General features: G+C 33.6%; 3 protein-coding genes across 3 annotated transcripts; all 3 read left to right on the top strand.

Moving 5' to 3' along the window:
- The first annotated feature begins 504 nt into the window (after positions 1–504).
- On the top strand, positions 505–5933 carry LOC121225153 (uncharacterized). Its single transcript, XM_041109226.1, has 3 exons — positions 505–996; positions 2135–2236; positions 3783–5933. Exon 3 carries the CDS (start codon positions 3800–3802, stop codon positions 4943–4945), a length of 1146 nt encoding a protein of 381 aa, XP_040965160.1. The 5' UTR covers positions 505–996; positions 2135–2236; positions 3783–3799; the 3' UTR covers positions 4946–5933.
- A 263-nt stretch (positions 5934–6196) lies between these two features.
- On the top strand, positions 6197–8217 carry LOC107936965 (uncharacterized). The gene is made up of 6 exons (XM_041109228.1): positions 6197–6496; positions 6577–6682; positions 6766–7420; positions 7562–7705; positions 7791–8035; positions 8117–8217. Exons 4-6 carry the CDS (start codon positions 7567–7569, stop codon positions 8174–8176), a joined length of 444 nt encoding a protein of 147 aa, XP_040965162.1. The 5' UTR covers positions 6197–6496; positions 6577–6682; positions 6766–7420; positions 7562–7566; the 3' UTR covers positions 8177–8217.
- Positions 8218–8255: 38 nt separating this feature from the next.
- Positions 8256–9481, top strand: LOC107936981 (uncharacterized). Its single transcript, XM_041109227.1, has 4 exons — positions 8256–8317; positions 8399–8491; positions 8566–8667; positions 8825–9481. The coding sequence occupies exons 3-4, from the start codon at positions 8611–8613 to the stop codon at positions 9371–9373; spliced, it is 606 nt and encodes a 201-aa protein (XP_040965161.1). The 5' UTR covers positions 8256–8317; positions 8399–8491; positions 8566–8610; the 3' UTR covers positions 9374–9481.
- The last annotated feature ends 4849 nt before the right edge of the window (positions 9482–14330 follow it).

Raw genomic sequence — 14330 nt, 5'->3', positions numbered from 1 at the left:
CCTTTGGTTTAAACAAAACGACATCGTTTTATCAAGGCATTCGTGGCGCTACGCTGAAAACGCTGCAAAGTTTGAATCTGTTGTAATTAATACGCCGTCGTTTTCAATCCTTCGAAATTGTTTTTTATTTACCTTAAATACAAATAATAAAAAAGTTAATCTAATTAATTAATAAATAAGATTAAAATAGAAAAATAAAAATGAAATTAAAACACTAAAACTGTTAATTTTATCTAATTTATTATAAATATTACTTAAAATGAAACTAATAAATAAGTTAAAAAAATTAATATATAACATTTGAGTTTTTAGGAGAGTACCAAATTAACAAATGGAATTAAATGAAAATAAAAAAATAAAAATGAAATAAAAACACTAAAATTTAAAAATATTAGTTAAAACACTAAAATTTATAATTATTAGTACTATATATTATAAATATTACTTAACAAAACTAAGGAATATCAAAACGGCGCCATTTTAAAAATGAGACATTAGCGGCGTTTCTGTTCCAAACGCCGCAAAAATTGTTAATGTTGTAGCCAAAACGGCGTAGCTGCAAGCTGCGATTTTAATGGCTTTAGGGGCAATAGGCGGAAAACACCACTTAATGTGCGCATTAGCGGCGCCTTTATGAAAACGCCGCAATTTTTGGCCTCTGATTTATACAAAACGACACCGTTTTTTCAGGCCATTCCTGGCGCTATTCTAAATCGCCGCAAATCTTCAATCTCTTGTAATTAAGACGCCGTCGTTTTTGTAACTTGCAAATTTATTTCTGCTTCCAAATTTCCTCATACGCGAAAACCTTGATTCAATCCCATTCCCCTCCCTATTTTCCCCAAAATTCCCCCAAATCAAGAACCCTAGCCTGCTGCCGTCGACGACCCGAACCTTTCCCAAATCTGTTGCATTGTCGTCGACCGTCTCTTCTGCCGGCGCTCGTCTACCATCGCACTCGTGGACCGTCGCACTCCTCTACCATCGAAAAAATCTGTAAGATTCTTCTATTTTGCTAAAAAATCATCCGGTTGTATTGAGCAATGTTTTTATAGCCGTTTATTTCTCAACAGTCTTTTCTTGAGCAATGTATTGAATTAATATAGTTAGATCGACTAATTGGGTAAAAAGAAAAAGAGCCATGTTGAATGAGTTAACTAATTGGGTAAAAAGAAAAAGAGCCATGTTGAATGAGTTAATCTTCGCAAAACCAAATAGAAATAAGAAGAATTTGTTTCAGTCGTCTTATTCCCTTCAACATGTTTCTGGAAATAATTGTTTTGTGCCATCGAGATGATCTTAGAATCATGTCCCTCTAACAGCATCGTGAATTCGAAGAGTTAGAGCTACCTTGAAGCTTAAAATGTAATTCAGAATTTGAATTGTTGTAGGAGTAGCAGTGGTGTGGGAGGGGACTGTTGACGGATTCGTAACCATGACTAAAAAGTTTGATATGGAAAAGAAAAGTAGGAAAACAATCATTATTGGAAAAACAAAAGGAAGCAACAATTATTTAAATACCAAAAAAAATTCCAATAATTGCTGTCAATGAATCTGCATTCAAAGACACTTAAAAATGAAACATACAAAGAAATGAACTCTGAAAACTGAAACCATATTTCTTGGGTTAGTGGAGGTGTTCCTTCAATCATGTTTGAGATGGGACCAACCATTCAACCATATTGTCTTCAATAATGAACAGAGCAATGCAAAGATAAGTTATCTGGTCAGGTGCTGTGCTAAATTTTGAAACTGTTATGAAATAATGTTATGTTCTTACAAATATGTTGAAATACATGAATATTTCGGATTGATGTAATACTGATTTGAAGGAGGTTCTTAAAGTTATACTCATTTGAAATGTACAAATCCAATAAAGGCTATATTACTGAAGAGTCGAAATTATCCAATTAGTGGGTAAGTGTAGATCATTTGTATTTGGTTTGTCGTACGCATGAAAATTAGATTATGAAACCACTTACATAGATTTTCAATATACATATGAAATAGAAACGGAGATGAAATAATTTGTTTTTGATTAGCAGTTATGTTCTGAATTATGCTTTGGTTCTGAAATCTGGATCTGGTTTTTCTGTTTTCCTATGATTCTTTTATGTACTATTGGATAAAAAAGCTGGGTCTTTGTCTGTGTTGCTTTCTTTGCTTGCTGGGTTGGAGCTAGTTTCATTGCTGCAGAACTTGGATATTCTTTGGCGTGGAGGTAAATTTTGTAAAGGTAAAGTTTATGTTGCAAATAAAAGGTTTTTTAGTTAATCATCTTTAGTTAATCATCTTGCTGTTCGAGGTAATTATATACCCGTTGCATTTTGGCGCTTTTGACATGTATTATGCAAATCCCGAAATGGTTTTAAGCAAGTGGACTTTGTTTATTTAGTTATGCACATAATACTTTTCTATTTTATTTGTTGTAGAAGTTGGTATCTCACAGTTTCTGAATGAATTTATGCAAGTAGTATCGAATGCAAATTGTTTTAACCGCCATTTGATCAAAGTATCAAATGCCAATTGTTAACAGCCATTTGATCAATTGTTCTGTTTTTTTGTAATATTTCTTTATAACATATTGGAAGATATGTTCTGTTTTACCTTAATATTTTTGAAACATAATATCTTATTCCTCACAAAATCCTATTTTTGATGATTATAATGTTTTTTTCAAAACTTAAATGGTTGCTATATAACATTTTACTCTGAAATTATGGCAAAACTTTTAAAAAATCACGAAATGTTTCATGAAAAAAAAAACCCAATTAATTGGGGACATAAATATTACAACTTATCTATTAAAATATATCTTGTACATATATATAACATGTATATATATGTATATATAACCTATACTTAAATTTTATTGATAATAAATTTTATAATTTTGCCAATAATTGTAAATGTTATTTTCAAAATACATAACATATATAATATATTAAAACCTCTATTTTTAATATATGCAAAATGGATATTTTTTAGAAATATCAATTATATTTTTTAATATAAGATATTTTTAATATATGCAATCTATATTTTTAATATACGGTATGGATATGTAACATATATTTTTAATATATGCAATCTATATTTTTAATATATGGTATGGATATGTAACATATATTTCAAATTTTATTGGTAATAAATTTGCATTGTTGTATATTACAAATTATAAATAAGATACATAAAACTGATATACTTACATAACTGAAATTTATATATTTTTTCAAAACTTATCAATCATATCATAAGTTATATAACTCAAATTTATCAATCATATCATAACTTATATATAGAACTTACATAATAACTTACATAACTTATATAGAACTTATATAACAACTTGCATAACTTACATAATAACATAATAACGTAATACTATATAGCCTACATAAATTGCATAACTCACATAATACACAACTTACATAACTAAAATAACTTACATAATACATAACTTACATTAATATTATACATAACTTACATAACTTAATTAATTAATACTAAACATAACTTGTCAGACTTACATAACTTACATAATACACAACTTACACAACTTACATAACTTACATAATACACAACTTATATAACTTAAAAAACTTATATAATACATAACTTACATTAATATTATACATAAGTTACATAATTAATATTATATATTAACTTGTCGGACTTACATAACTTACATAATACTTAACTTACATTACTTACATAACTTACATAACTCATATATACTTATAACTGAACAACTTACCGTTGTACTTTATGGTGAAAATCAGACTTCAAGAATTTAGAAATGGACCGTTCGTGGATGAACTTGTCAAGGGTAAGCAACGGTTATCGGAATGGAGTACAGACGTTTCTAAATTTTGCATTTCAATATGCAAGCCAAGAGAACATGATTCTTTGCCTCTGTAAGAATTGTGTCAACATAAACTGGCATTATCGTGAGGTTGTATACGAGCATCTAATTGTTGATGGGTTTGTTCGGGGTTATAAACAATGGTTATTTCATGGAGAATGCCCGCCTAGTACTTCCTCTTCAAGGATGGATGTAACTTATCCTGATACTGCTTACCATCAGTCTGATAGAGGGGATGACATGGAAGGTATGTTGTGGGATGCATTTAATATGCACAATTATGGTGTCCAGTCGTTCCCAGCGGACTTTGTGGCATCTGATGATTGTAATATTGGTGGAAATGTTTTTACTGAACCGGAAAGTAGTGTACGTCATGAAGAGCCGAATGGAGAAGCGGCGAAGTTCTACGAGCTACTTAATGACATGAACGAAGAACTGTATGAAGGATCAAAATTCTCAAAATTGTCTTTCTGTATTCGTTTTTTTCAGTTAAAATGTTTGGGATGGTGGACCGGGAACTCTTTGACAATGCTGTTGGAGTTTTTGAGAGAGATGTTTCCGTTTGCAAAAATCTCTCAATCATGCAAATATATGAAGAAAATGATAAAAGATTTAGGTCTTGGGTACACCAAAATCCATAGTTGCCCGAATGACTGCATGTTGTATTGGGGTGATCGGAGAAACCAACAGTGCTGTCATGTGTGTGGCCAGTCACGTTGGATAAATAGAAACACAAAAGATGAGAACGACGATGAAAATGATGCACAACCAAGAAAGAAGCCGGTCAAGATTTTGCGGTATTTTTCGCTGATACCAAAGCTTCAAAGGCTTTTCATGTCGTTGAAGACAGCGGAGTCTATGACGTGGCACCATGATGGACGAACGGACGATGGATTATTAAGGCATCCGACAGATTCTTTAGCTTGGAAATCATTTGACAATAAATTTCCAAGCTTTGCAAGCGATCCTAGGAGTGTGAGGCTTGGCCTAGCATCTGATGGATTTAATCCTTACAAGATAATGAGTATTGCGTACAGTACTTGGCCAGTAGTGCTTGTTCCTTACAATTTGCCTCCGTGAATTTGCATGAAGCAATCTTCCCTTATCTTATCTATGATTATCCCTGGAGAGAAAGGGCTTGGGAATGATATCGACATTTATTTATAGTCACTTATTGAAGAGTTAAAACAATTATGGGCTGGTGTCGAGACATACGATGTGCTGAGAAAGGAGAACTTTAATTTACATGCAGCTTTAATGTGGACCATTAATTACTTTCCCGCTTATGCCAATTTATCCGGTTGGAGTACCAAGGGTCGTTATGCGTGTTTTTGTTGTGTTGCACAAACATGTTCGCAATGGTTATACAATGGGAAGAAGTTCTCTTACATGGGGCACCGTCGGTGGTTATCGGAAAATCATAGATTTAGATTTCAGGGTTCAACATTTGACGGTACTGAAGAGTTTAAAGAAGCTCCTTCGCAGACAAGTGGATCTGAAATCTTGTTAATGTTGGAAGATATGAATTTCAGTTATGGGAAGATGAACCAACCGGCAAACACGCAAAGAAATAGAAGATCAAATGATGAAGCTGATGATGACTCTGATGAAGAGGATGATCCTAATGAGGCAGACTTGTGGAAAAAAAGAAGTATTTTTTTTGAGTTGCCTTATTGGGAGCACCACCTTTTACGACACAATCTTGATGTTATGCATATTGAGACAAATGTCTGCGAGAACATTGTCGGTACAATTTTGAATGTAGACGGAAAATCAAAAGACAATCTTCAGAGTAGACTTGATTAGTTTAGATGGGAATTCGACCTGATCTTCATCTGTTTTGCATGGTGTTGAAGGATATAAAGGTTCCAGATGCGTATGCATCAAATATATCTTGATGTGTTATTGTTAAAGATCGAAGACTATATTCGCTAAAATCACATGACTATCACATCTTGATGCAAGATTTACTACCAGTTGCTCTACAATGTTGTATGTCGAAGAAGGTGATGTCTTGTATAATTGAACTATCCAATATAATGAAAGCCATTTGTGGCAAAGTTTTGGATGTTCAAGAACTTTAGAAGATACAGGATCGAGCCGCTTTGACTTTATGCAACATGGAGAAAATCTTCCTACTTTCCTTCTTCACAATTATGGTTCACTTGATAATCCATCTCCCACATGAAGCAATTCTTGGTGGACCCGTTTTCTATCGATGGATGTATCCAATAGAAAGGTGTTAATTACAATTTTTAAAATTTTCCTTCGATCACCTATATGCCTTTAGTTACAACTTTTGATAATGTTGTATATCGTGTTTAGGTTCCTTTCCAAATTAAAGTCTTACTGTCGCAACAAGTGTTATCCAGAAGGATCGATTGCTGAAGGCTACTTGGCAGAGGAATGTATGACCTTCTGTTCAAGATATTTGAAAGATGTTGAAACAAGGTTGAGCAGACCCAATAGAATTGCTGGACTCACTGATCATAACTTCGCTGATACTTATTTGTTCCAAAGTTTTGGAGAACCAATCGGCAAAGTGGAAATTACAGAATTAGATGATTTATCATGGGTACAAGCACATCGATATGTTATGTTTCACCACGAATCAATGGAACCTTTACACAAGTAAGTTCTAAAAATTTGATAAATATTCATCAATTAAAATTTTTTTATATTCTAGCAAACTGAACATATTTTTAACATAGTGAGTACAAACAAATATTGAGATTTCGTTCACGCTCCCGAAGAACTCAACATCGAGATATCAATAAGATGTTCACAGAAACTTTTCATGAATGGTTAAGCCAAACGGTATGCAATTGGACCTTTCATTGTGAAATAATAATGTTCTCTCATAACATTTTTAATTACTCAATTTACTTTCCATTAAATAGGTTTGGAGTGGGAAGAACGTCACCGACAAAGTGAAATGACTTTCCTAAGGTTCAAATCGGATGGTTAAAAGATATAGTGCGTTCCTCATCAACGGATTCAGATTTCATACAAAATATCGTGAGAGATTGAGGAAAACGCAAAATTGTGGAATAGTTGTTAATTCCTCAATTACAAGTTATGCTAGTGCTAGGGACAATAATCCTGTCGAGGGAAATGTGAAATATTTCGGACTTCTTACTGACATAATTGAGTTGGATTACTACGGCAAATGGAAAGTTGTCTTATTTCGAGGTGATTGGGCCGATGTTAATACTGCTCGTGGAATTAAGCAAGATCAATTTGGTTTCAAAATGGTGAACTTCGCTCGATTAATTCACACGGGACAACAATTGATTGATGAGCCGTATGTATTTTCTTCTCAAGTCAAACAAGTTTTTTACTCAAAAGATCCAACTGATAAGGGTTGGTACGTTGTACTCCGTAACATCCCTAGAGACTTGTTTGACATGGGCAGCAGAAGTAGAGATGGCATTGATGACAGAACACAAACTTTGCCATTTCCAGAACAAAACTTAAACGAAAACATCCCTAGTACTAGTACACAATTTCAATGGGTCCGCCAAGATACGGATGAAGATGTTTACGAATTATAATGTAGTAAGCTTTTACAATTATTTAATTATATGTAATATCATAATATAAATATTGGTCTTATTATATATTTCGACTATTTTGTATGTGCTATTATTGTTGTAATTGTATACTAAGTTTTCAACTATTTTATTTGTATTGCAGATAAAATGTCTAGAAGGAAAGTGCGAGAGCTAAGCATTGTTCAAGGTACTCCAAACTCGGCGAGAACAAACAGCACTGAACAGCAGACTGCTGTTGGATCTTCGAATGTCCCGACTACACCTGAGGAACCAGTAGAAGTTCAAAGTAATTTAACATTTAATTTACATGCGCGCTGACTTTTTGTTTATTTATTTTTAAAATTCTTATATTACAATATAATATTTTTCAGCTGAAGGTGGTGGGACGCGAAGAGTTCGAGGACGTACGCTACTGAGGGATTTATACGAGCTAGATCCAGTCGAGCGTGTCCAAGTATGCAGTAATAGCTTTGGTCAGCCTGTTGGATCAGAAGTTCGCCTTATAACAAGGTACTTGGGCATTCTAGCACGGAATGCAAATATGTTGCCAATTAACTACGAGTCATGGCATAAAATGCCCGAGAGTAACAAGAACCAAGCTTTCGATCACATTAAGGTAACAAAACGTTAGTGTCATTTATAGTACTTGGGTTTAAGTTTCATTTATATTTACTTTCTTAACTTGTATTTTTTGTAGGCGAGATTTGCTCTAGAGGTCTCTGATGCTTATGTAAAGAAGGCATTGGGAAAAAGATAGAGAGACCATAAGAGCACTTTAAAGAGAGACTACTTTAAGATCAAAACAACACTCGACGAGAGATTACAAAATGTCCCGCCGGGAATGCTGAAGTACCAGTGGGAAGAGGTCGTTAGATTTTGGACTTCGAAGAAAGGAGAGGTATGTGTTACTACAAAAATCTTGTAATTATTTTTGTTTATAGTATTTACTAATTAACGTACTAATAATTTCATAATGTAGGATCGTGAACGAGTTGGAAAAAGTGGTAGGCAGAAACAAAAATTCACTCACACAGCTGGCTCGAGAAGTTTTGCTTGTGTATTTTAGGCCGAGGTATTTTGAATTTTTTAATACTGACAGATATTTATTACTTTCTATCAGATAATATTTTTACTACTGTATTGTAGGAACTGTCGTCCGGTCAAAAAGTTGGACGCTTTCAACTTTTTGACATGACACATAGAAAGAAAGATGGAAACCCTATGACTCCTGAAACTACAGAAATTATGGTTCGTTTGCTTAATACAATTTGACTTGTTTTTAATTATTTTTAGTGTTTATTTTCTAATGGTTTATTTCATCTCTTGTAATGAAAATATTGTTAAGTTATGTTGCATTTATTTTTTAATATAGATTGCGTTCCTAACTATGTGATTTATTTATTAGGAAAAATTAAAGGATAAAAAGGCGGAGTGCGATGCGATGCCTTCCAGTGATAGTTCTGTTAATGTTGACGACATTGATAACATGATTATCACTGAAGTTTTGGGTCCTGAAAGGTATGGTCGGGTTTGGTTTCAAGGATCTTTTATTAGCCCATCTCAATATTTTGGATCCAGCTCGCAACAATACATGCCTTCGGGGAGTCAGGCTCAAGCTGAAGTCCAGAGGTTAAGAGACCAGATGGCTCAGATGCAAGCGACAACAGTTGAGCAAATTACACAACTTAAAGCGGAGGCAGCATCGAGAGAAGCTGAGGTTCAAAAAAGATATGAAGAACTACAGCTACAACTTAAAGCAGATGCGGCTGCGAGAGAAGCTAAGGTTCAACGGAAGTATGAAGAACTCCAGCTGCAGCTTAAAGCAGAGGCGGCAGCGAGAGAAGTAGAGGCTGCAGCAAGGGAAGCAGACCAGCATAGAAAGTACGATGAACTCCAACAGCAGCTTCAGACTATGATGAATATGTTTCAGCAGTCGCAACGGCCGCCGTATTAGACTATCGTGTAAATATTTTTATCATTTTGACTTTTAATTATCATTTTAACTTTTAACATTTTTGTAAGAACAATACGATTTTTATTTTATTTATTGATATTTATTATATATTATTCGTTTAATTTTAAATATTGATTTATTACTTTCGGTTGGTTTAGATTTGGTTTCTTCTGATTTGTTTTTAGAGGAGGGCTCGAAATATAGAAAATTTTCTTTTAAAAATATGTCAAAATTAGCGGCGTTTTTTTAAAAAAGCGCCGCTAAAGGTCAAGGTCTTTAGCGGCATTTGTAAGAAAAGTGCCGCTAAAAGTCATGGTCTTTAGCGACGTTTGGGGGAAAAAGCGCCACTAAAGAGCGCCGCTAAAAGGTCGTGGTCTTTAGCGGCGTTTGTGGTAGAAGCGCCGCTAAAGGCTATGGTCTTTAGAGGCGTTTGATATAAAAGTGCCGCCAAAAGTCATGGTCTTTAGCGGCGTTTGATATAAAAGTGCCGCTAAAAGTCATGGTCTTTAGCGGCGTTTGATATAAAAGCGCCACTAAAAGTCATGGTCTTTAGCGGCATTTGTAGGAAAAGTGCCGCTAAAGACAATGACCTTTAGCGGTGTTTGTTAGAGAAGCGCCGCTAAAGGTCATGACCTTTAGCGATGTTTTTTTCTTAAAACGCCGCTAAAGTTAGCGACACTGTCATTAGCGGCGTTTTTAGCTGCGCTTCTCAAAGCGCCGTAAATACTTTTACCGGCACTTCTAAGCGCCGCTAAAGGCCTAAAAAAGAGCCGCTAAAAGCCTGTTTTAGTGTAGTGATTGATTGAGAATTGTTAAAAATTTTAAAAAACAACTAGCCTACAAATATGTTAAATTAACTTTGCTTAATGTTCATTCTAATGACAATTAGAACGAAAACAGGTAATGTAAAAAAATAAGAGTAAAAAAGAATCGACACAACTGATCTTTGTTAACATAGTTCAAACACAATGATTTTACGTCTACAGAGCCTCATCTAGTGAATGATTTTATTCAACCATTATATGGATTACCTATTGGCTTAAGTCCAATATACCTTTCACAAAGACATAATTGTAGTCTTAATATTGACCCCCATTGTCATAAATTACTCACCCAAATGCTTCACAATACAATCAATAAACTCTTCAAAGAATACCTAAAAAAATGTCACAAAATAACCACAAGAAAGCACAACAAAATCGTTGGCAAATACACTTCAAAAGCTGCTCTCCAAGTGACGCCACAAGTAGCCTATTTATAGGTTGATACAAGAGTTCATCCAATAGAGTTTTGATAAGCTTTAAACTCCTATTTAAAAGTTGAAATTATCCCATTAATTACCCCGAATATTTATCAAATAAAAATATTCATAAATTCGTCTTCTAATAGCTCCAAAACTCTCTCAAGAGACAATAAGACTTTCATACTTATCCAATCACCTTAAGCAATTCGGTTGGGAGTATTTACAATCGTAATCAAACCATGTTTCATGTTTTGTCAAACATGCTAAATTCAAGTGGATTGAACTCAGCCTAAACAAAACCTATCCAAGGCCCATGTGAATGGCCTAAGTAGGGAAACAATTTTGTTATAATAAGACATGGAAGGAACAACAACAGCTTTCCCAACAATCTCCCCATTAGCATTTTTGAAAAAACTTTGCAGCAAATAGTTAGCCAACCATCCAAACAAGCACATAGCTAGGAAATTAGAATATGTCTCCCTTTAACAGTTAAAACCATGCTTGATCAAACACTCCTCCTATCAATACGACTGTTCATCACATAACCAATTAAACGTGCACAAAGGTCATAAATAAACAATAACATATAAACATCATTGTTTTAAAAAACCAACAATCATCTCTCCCTTTGACAAAGTGAAATGTAGCATTCATAAGAAATTAATGATAAACGAAATCAAAATAGACAAAATTATCAAATCATCATCATTACTTTCCCTTACTTTGTCCATCTCCTATCGACTTCCATCATGTTGTTTAAAGGGGATGTGATCGAATGCTACTTTATCAACAAGATGGGTTGTAATTTGTGGAACAACAAACACTTTTCCACGAAATCTAGAAGTTTGTTTAATACTTGATATATCTTCAATAAGATCTCCATCTGTTGCAACTTCATGCTTCACATGAGCATCAATCAAATCTTGATCTTCCTTACTTAAATGTGCTCAATTTTTCCTCACCCGAGTTTGTCTATGTTGTGGTCTCCTTGTTCCATTCATTGTTTTAGCAATCGAGTTAAACTCCTGGTAATCTGGCATCATCTTAAAACAGTGGGGTTTGATATGCCCTTCTTTCCCACAATAATGGCATACGAAGTTTTTTCTTTCTTTGTTACCTTTGCTTTGCTATCTAAGTATTGTTCTATTAATTGTTGCAACGTGCTTTGCATTTCCTTCGATCATTCACTAACTTGTGACAATAAAAGCTAATATGTCTACTCTTTCTGTAATGATAACAAACAAGCTTTTGATTTTTCCTTTTATCTGTCTTGAGAGAAGAAAAATACATTTCAATAGAAATTGTAGGAGTTATAGGTTTCTTACCAAGTCCAATACGACCAAGTTTGGATCTCTTAACAATTAAGATATTTTCACTTTGCTTTTCATAAATTTTGATAATAGCTTTGGCATCACTTAACTCTTGCTCATTTTCTTTCAAAGTTACATCTATTTTGGTAATCAACTCATCATTTACTTTGATAGTTTCATCAAGCACTGGGTTAGCCTTATTAATATTAGCGATAACATCATCTTTTTTTTACCACAATTTTAAGCTTTTTTTTCTCCTTTGAGAATGATAACTTCTTCCATCAAGGACTTGTTTAATTGACACAACGTTTCCATTTTTTTAACATCTGGTGATGGTCACTAAACTAACTAAAAATACGACAAAGACAAGCGCACCTATCGAACAATAGTATAGCTATGGTGAGTAGAGAATATAGTATCCACGAGGACTAAAAGTACTAGAATTACCGTCTTCTTCTTATTTAGCCGACAAATTAGAGTGATTGTGCTTTAATACTAAACTAATTTAACTAAGAACGCGATAGAGAATGAATCAAAGAAATAATCGAATATTAACCAATGAGATAGACAATACCTAGAAAAGAATCCACCTAGACTTCACCTATTATTATGAATCTGAATTAAATGATTTATTCACTTGTGTCATGATCCGTAGAAATCCCTAAATTATCTTAATATCTTTTTCGAGAGTAAGAACAACTGACTCTAGGTTGATTAATTGAAACCTCTTTCTAATTAAAACCCCTATCGTCTCATTAACTCGATCTATAAATTCCTCTATTATATTTGAATTTAATCCGGTAGATTTATGTCGTCTTATTTTTAGGATTGTATTCAACTCCACTCAATTATGCTAGATCTACTCTTAAACAATGACTTTTGCTCCACTGAAATAAGCACATTAAACATGAATTAATATCCCAAAAATATTAAAACAAGAAATAAACTTACATAATTGAGAACAAGAATAAAGTATTTATTGTGTAAAACAGAAATTAAATAATAGGATTCATCATAGGTTTCATCTCCCCTAAGTATCTAGTGGATTAGTTCATAATCCTGAATGAAAACAACCCAAAGTCAGAAAAACCACAAGACATAAAGAAACTCAATAAAACTTTGGGAGAAGTTAAAAGGAGATTTTTAATCTTGATGGAGATCTGCTTCCGAGTTGATTCTGATGGTGTTCTTCGAGTGTTCTCTTCGATCCTCTCTGATTGCTCCCTTATGTCTTCTTCTAATAGGTATTTATAGACTTTAGAATTCTCAGAAAGCCTAAAAATTAGGTTTTTCCTCCTATTTGGGAAGTAGGATGCGAAATCGACATGGGCTGGCACATAGGTGTGTGTTCAGCCCGTGTGGCTCACACGGGTGAGTGTCCAGCCCGTGTGGCTCACACGGGCATGTGCCTAGCCCGTGTGGAAATGCTCAGGTCGTGTAGCTCCTGAAAACATCTCTATTTGTCCGATTTTGGTTTGTTTTTCACTCCTTTCGCTCTCAAATGCTCTCCTAAGTATAGAAACATGAATTTAAAGGATTAGGAGCATCAAATTCACTAATTTTAATAATTAATTATCCAAAAATGCATTAAAAATGAGATTAAAATATGTTACTTTTATAGCTTATCAAATATCCCCACACTTAAGCATTTGCTTGTCCTCAAGCAAAATCCTCAACTCACATTGAAATTAATATTTCTCAACTCGTAATTCCCACCAATAATGTCTCAGAATAATTCACAAATAATCATGCATTGACAATTCAACTAAAAGAGCACTAAAGTCTCAAACAGTCCAAGCTAACATTTTTAAACATGGAAACATAGGTGTCACCCCTTTAATTCAAAATCGACAAGAATCGACATCCTCACTAAAGATTCACTCAAATCACTCAAAGTGTTTGAAGTTCACGAATAAGCACTCAATAGTCAAACAAGAAAGGTTATTACCATAAGCTTGCATGAAAATCAAATCTCCACCACTATAAAATAAGATAATACACTGATCAAAAGGTCTTTAAGAGGTTGTAATGGGGCTTAGGTTAAGGGTGTGGAGAAAGGCTAAAAATTTTGGTTATAATCGAGATCGAATTGATACATTACCAAGCTAGAAAAAATAAACAAATGCTGAATTAAAAACAAGTATGAATCAAGAATTATTTAAGAATAAAAACTAGCTTCTTCTTAAAATATGAATTTAACTGTTCAAGCTCAATCAACATAGAACTAAATAATAATCAATTTTTTTATTTTTTTTTATTTTTTTTTCTAGAACAATTAGAAATAGTTCAGCAAATCAAACAGAAGAGCATAGTTAAGCAACTAACCAAATCAAATCTTGACAAAAAAGGAGTCAATAAAATGGGAAAAAGTTTCAATGAACAAAAAATGAGTTATGGGTTAACA

The sequence above is a fragment of the Gossypium hirsutum genome, chromosome D13 (assembly GCF_007990345.1).
Source record: "Gossypium hirsutum isolate 1008001.06 chromosome D13, Gossypium_hirsutum_v2.1, whole genome shotgun sequence".
Lineage (NCBI taxonomy): Eukaryota > Viridiplantae > Streptophyta > Magnoliopsida > Malvales > Malvaceae > Gossypium > Gossypium hirsutum.
Note: the sequence above shows the minus strand (reverse complement) of the source record. Positions and strands in the feature narration are given on the sequence as shown.

Bases quoted from the DNA above. Each gene is read 5' to 3' on its own strand.
- LOC121225153 (XM_041109226.1), top strand. From the start codon at position 3,800: ATGGACCGTTCGTGGATGAACTTGTCAAGGGTAAGCAACGGTTATCGG.
- LOC107936981 (XM_041109227.1), top strand. From the start codon at position 8,611: ATGACACATAGAAAGAAAGATGGAAACCCTATGACTCCTGAAACTACA. The intron at 8,668-8,824 runs GTTCGTTTGCTT...TTTATTTATTAG, and splicing joins CTGAAACTACAGAAATTATG to GAAAAATTAAAGGATAAAAA.
- LOC107936965 (XM_041109228.1), top strand. From the start codon at position 7,567: ATGTCTAGAAGGAAAGTGCGAGAGCTAAGCATTGTTCAAGGTACTCCA. The intron at 7,706-7,790 runs GTAATTTAACAT...AATATTTTTCAG, and splicing joins GGAACCAGTAGAAGTTCAAA to CTGAAGGTGGTGGGACGCGA. The intron at 8,036-8,116 runs GTAACAAAACGT...TATTTTTTGTAG, and splicing joins AAGCTTTCGATCACATTAAG to GCGAGATTTGCTCTAGAGGT.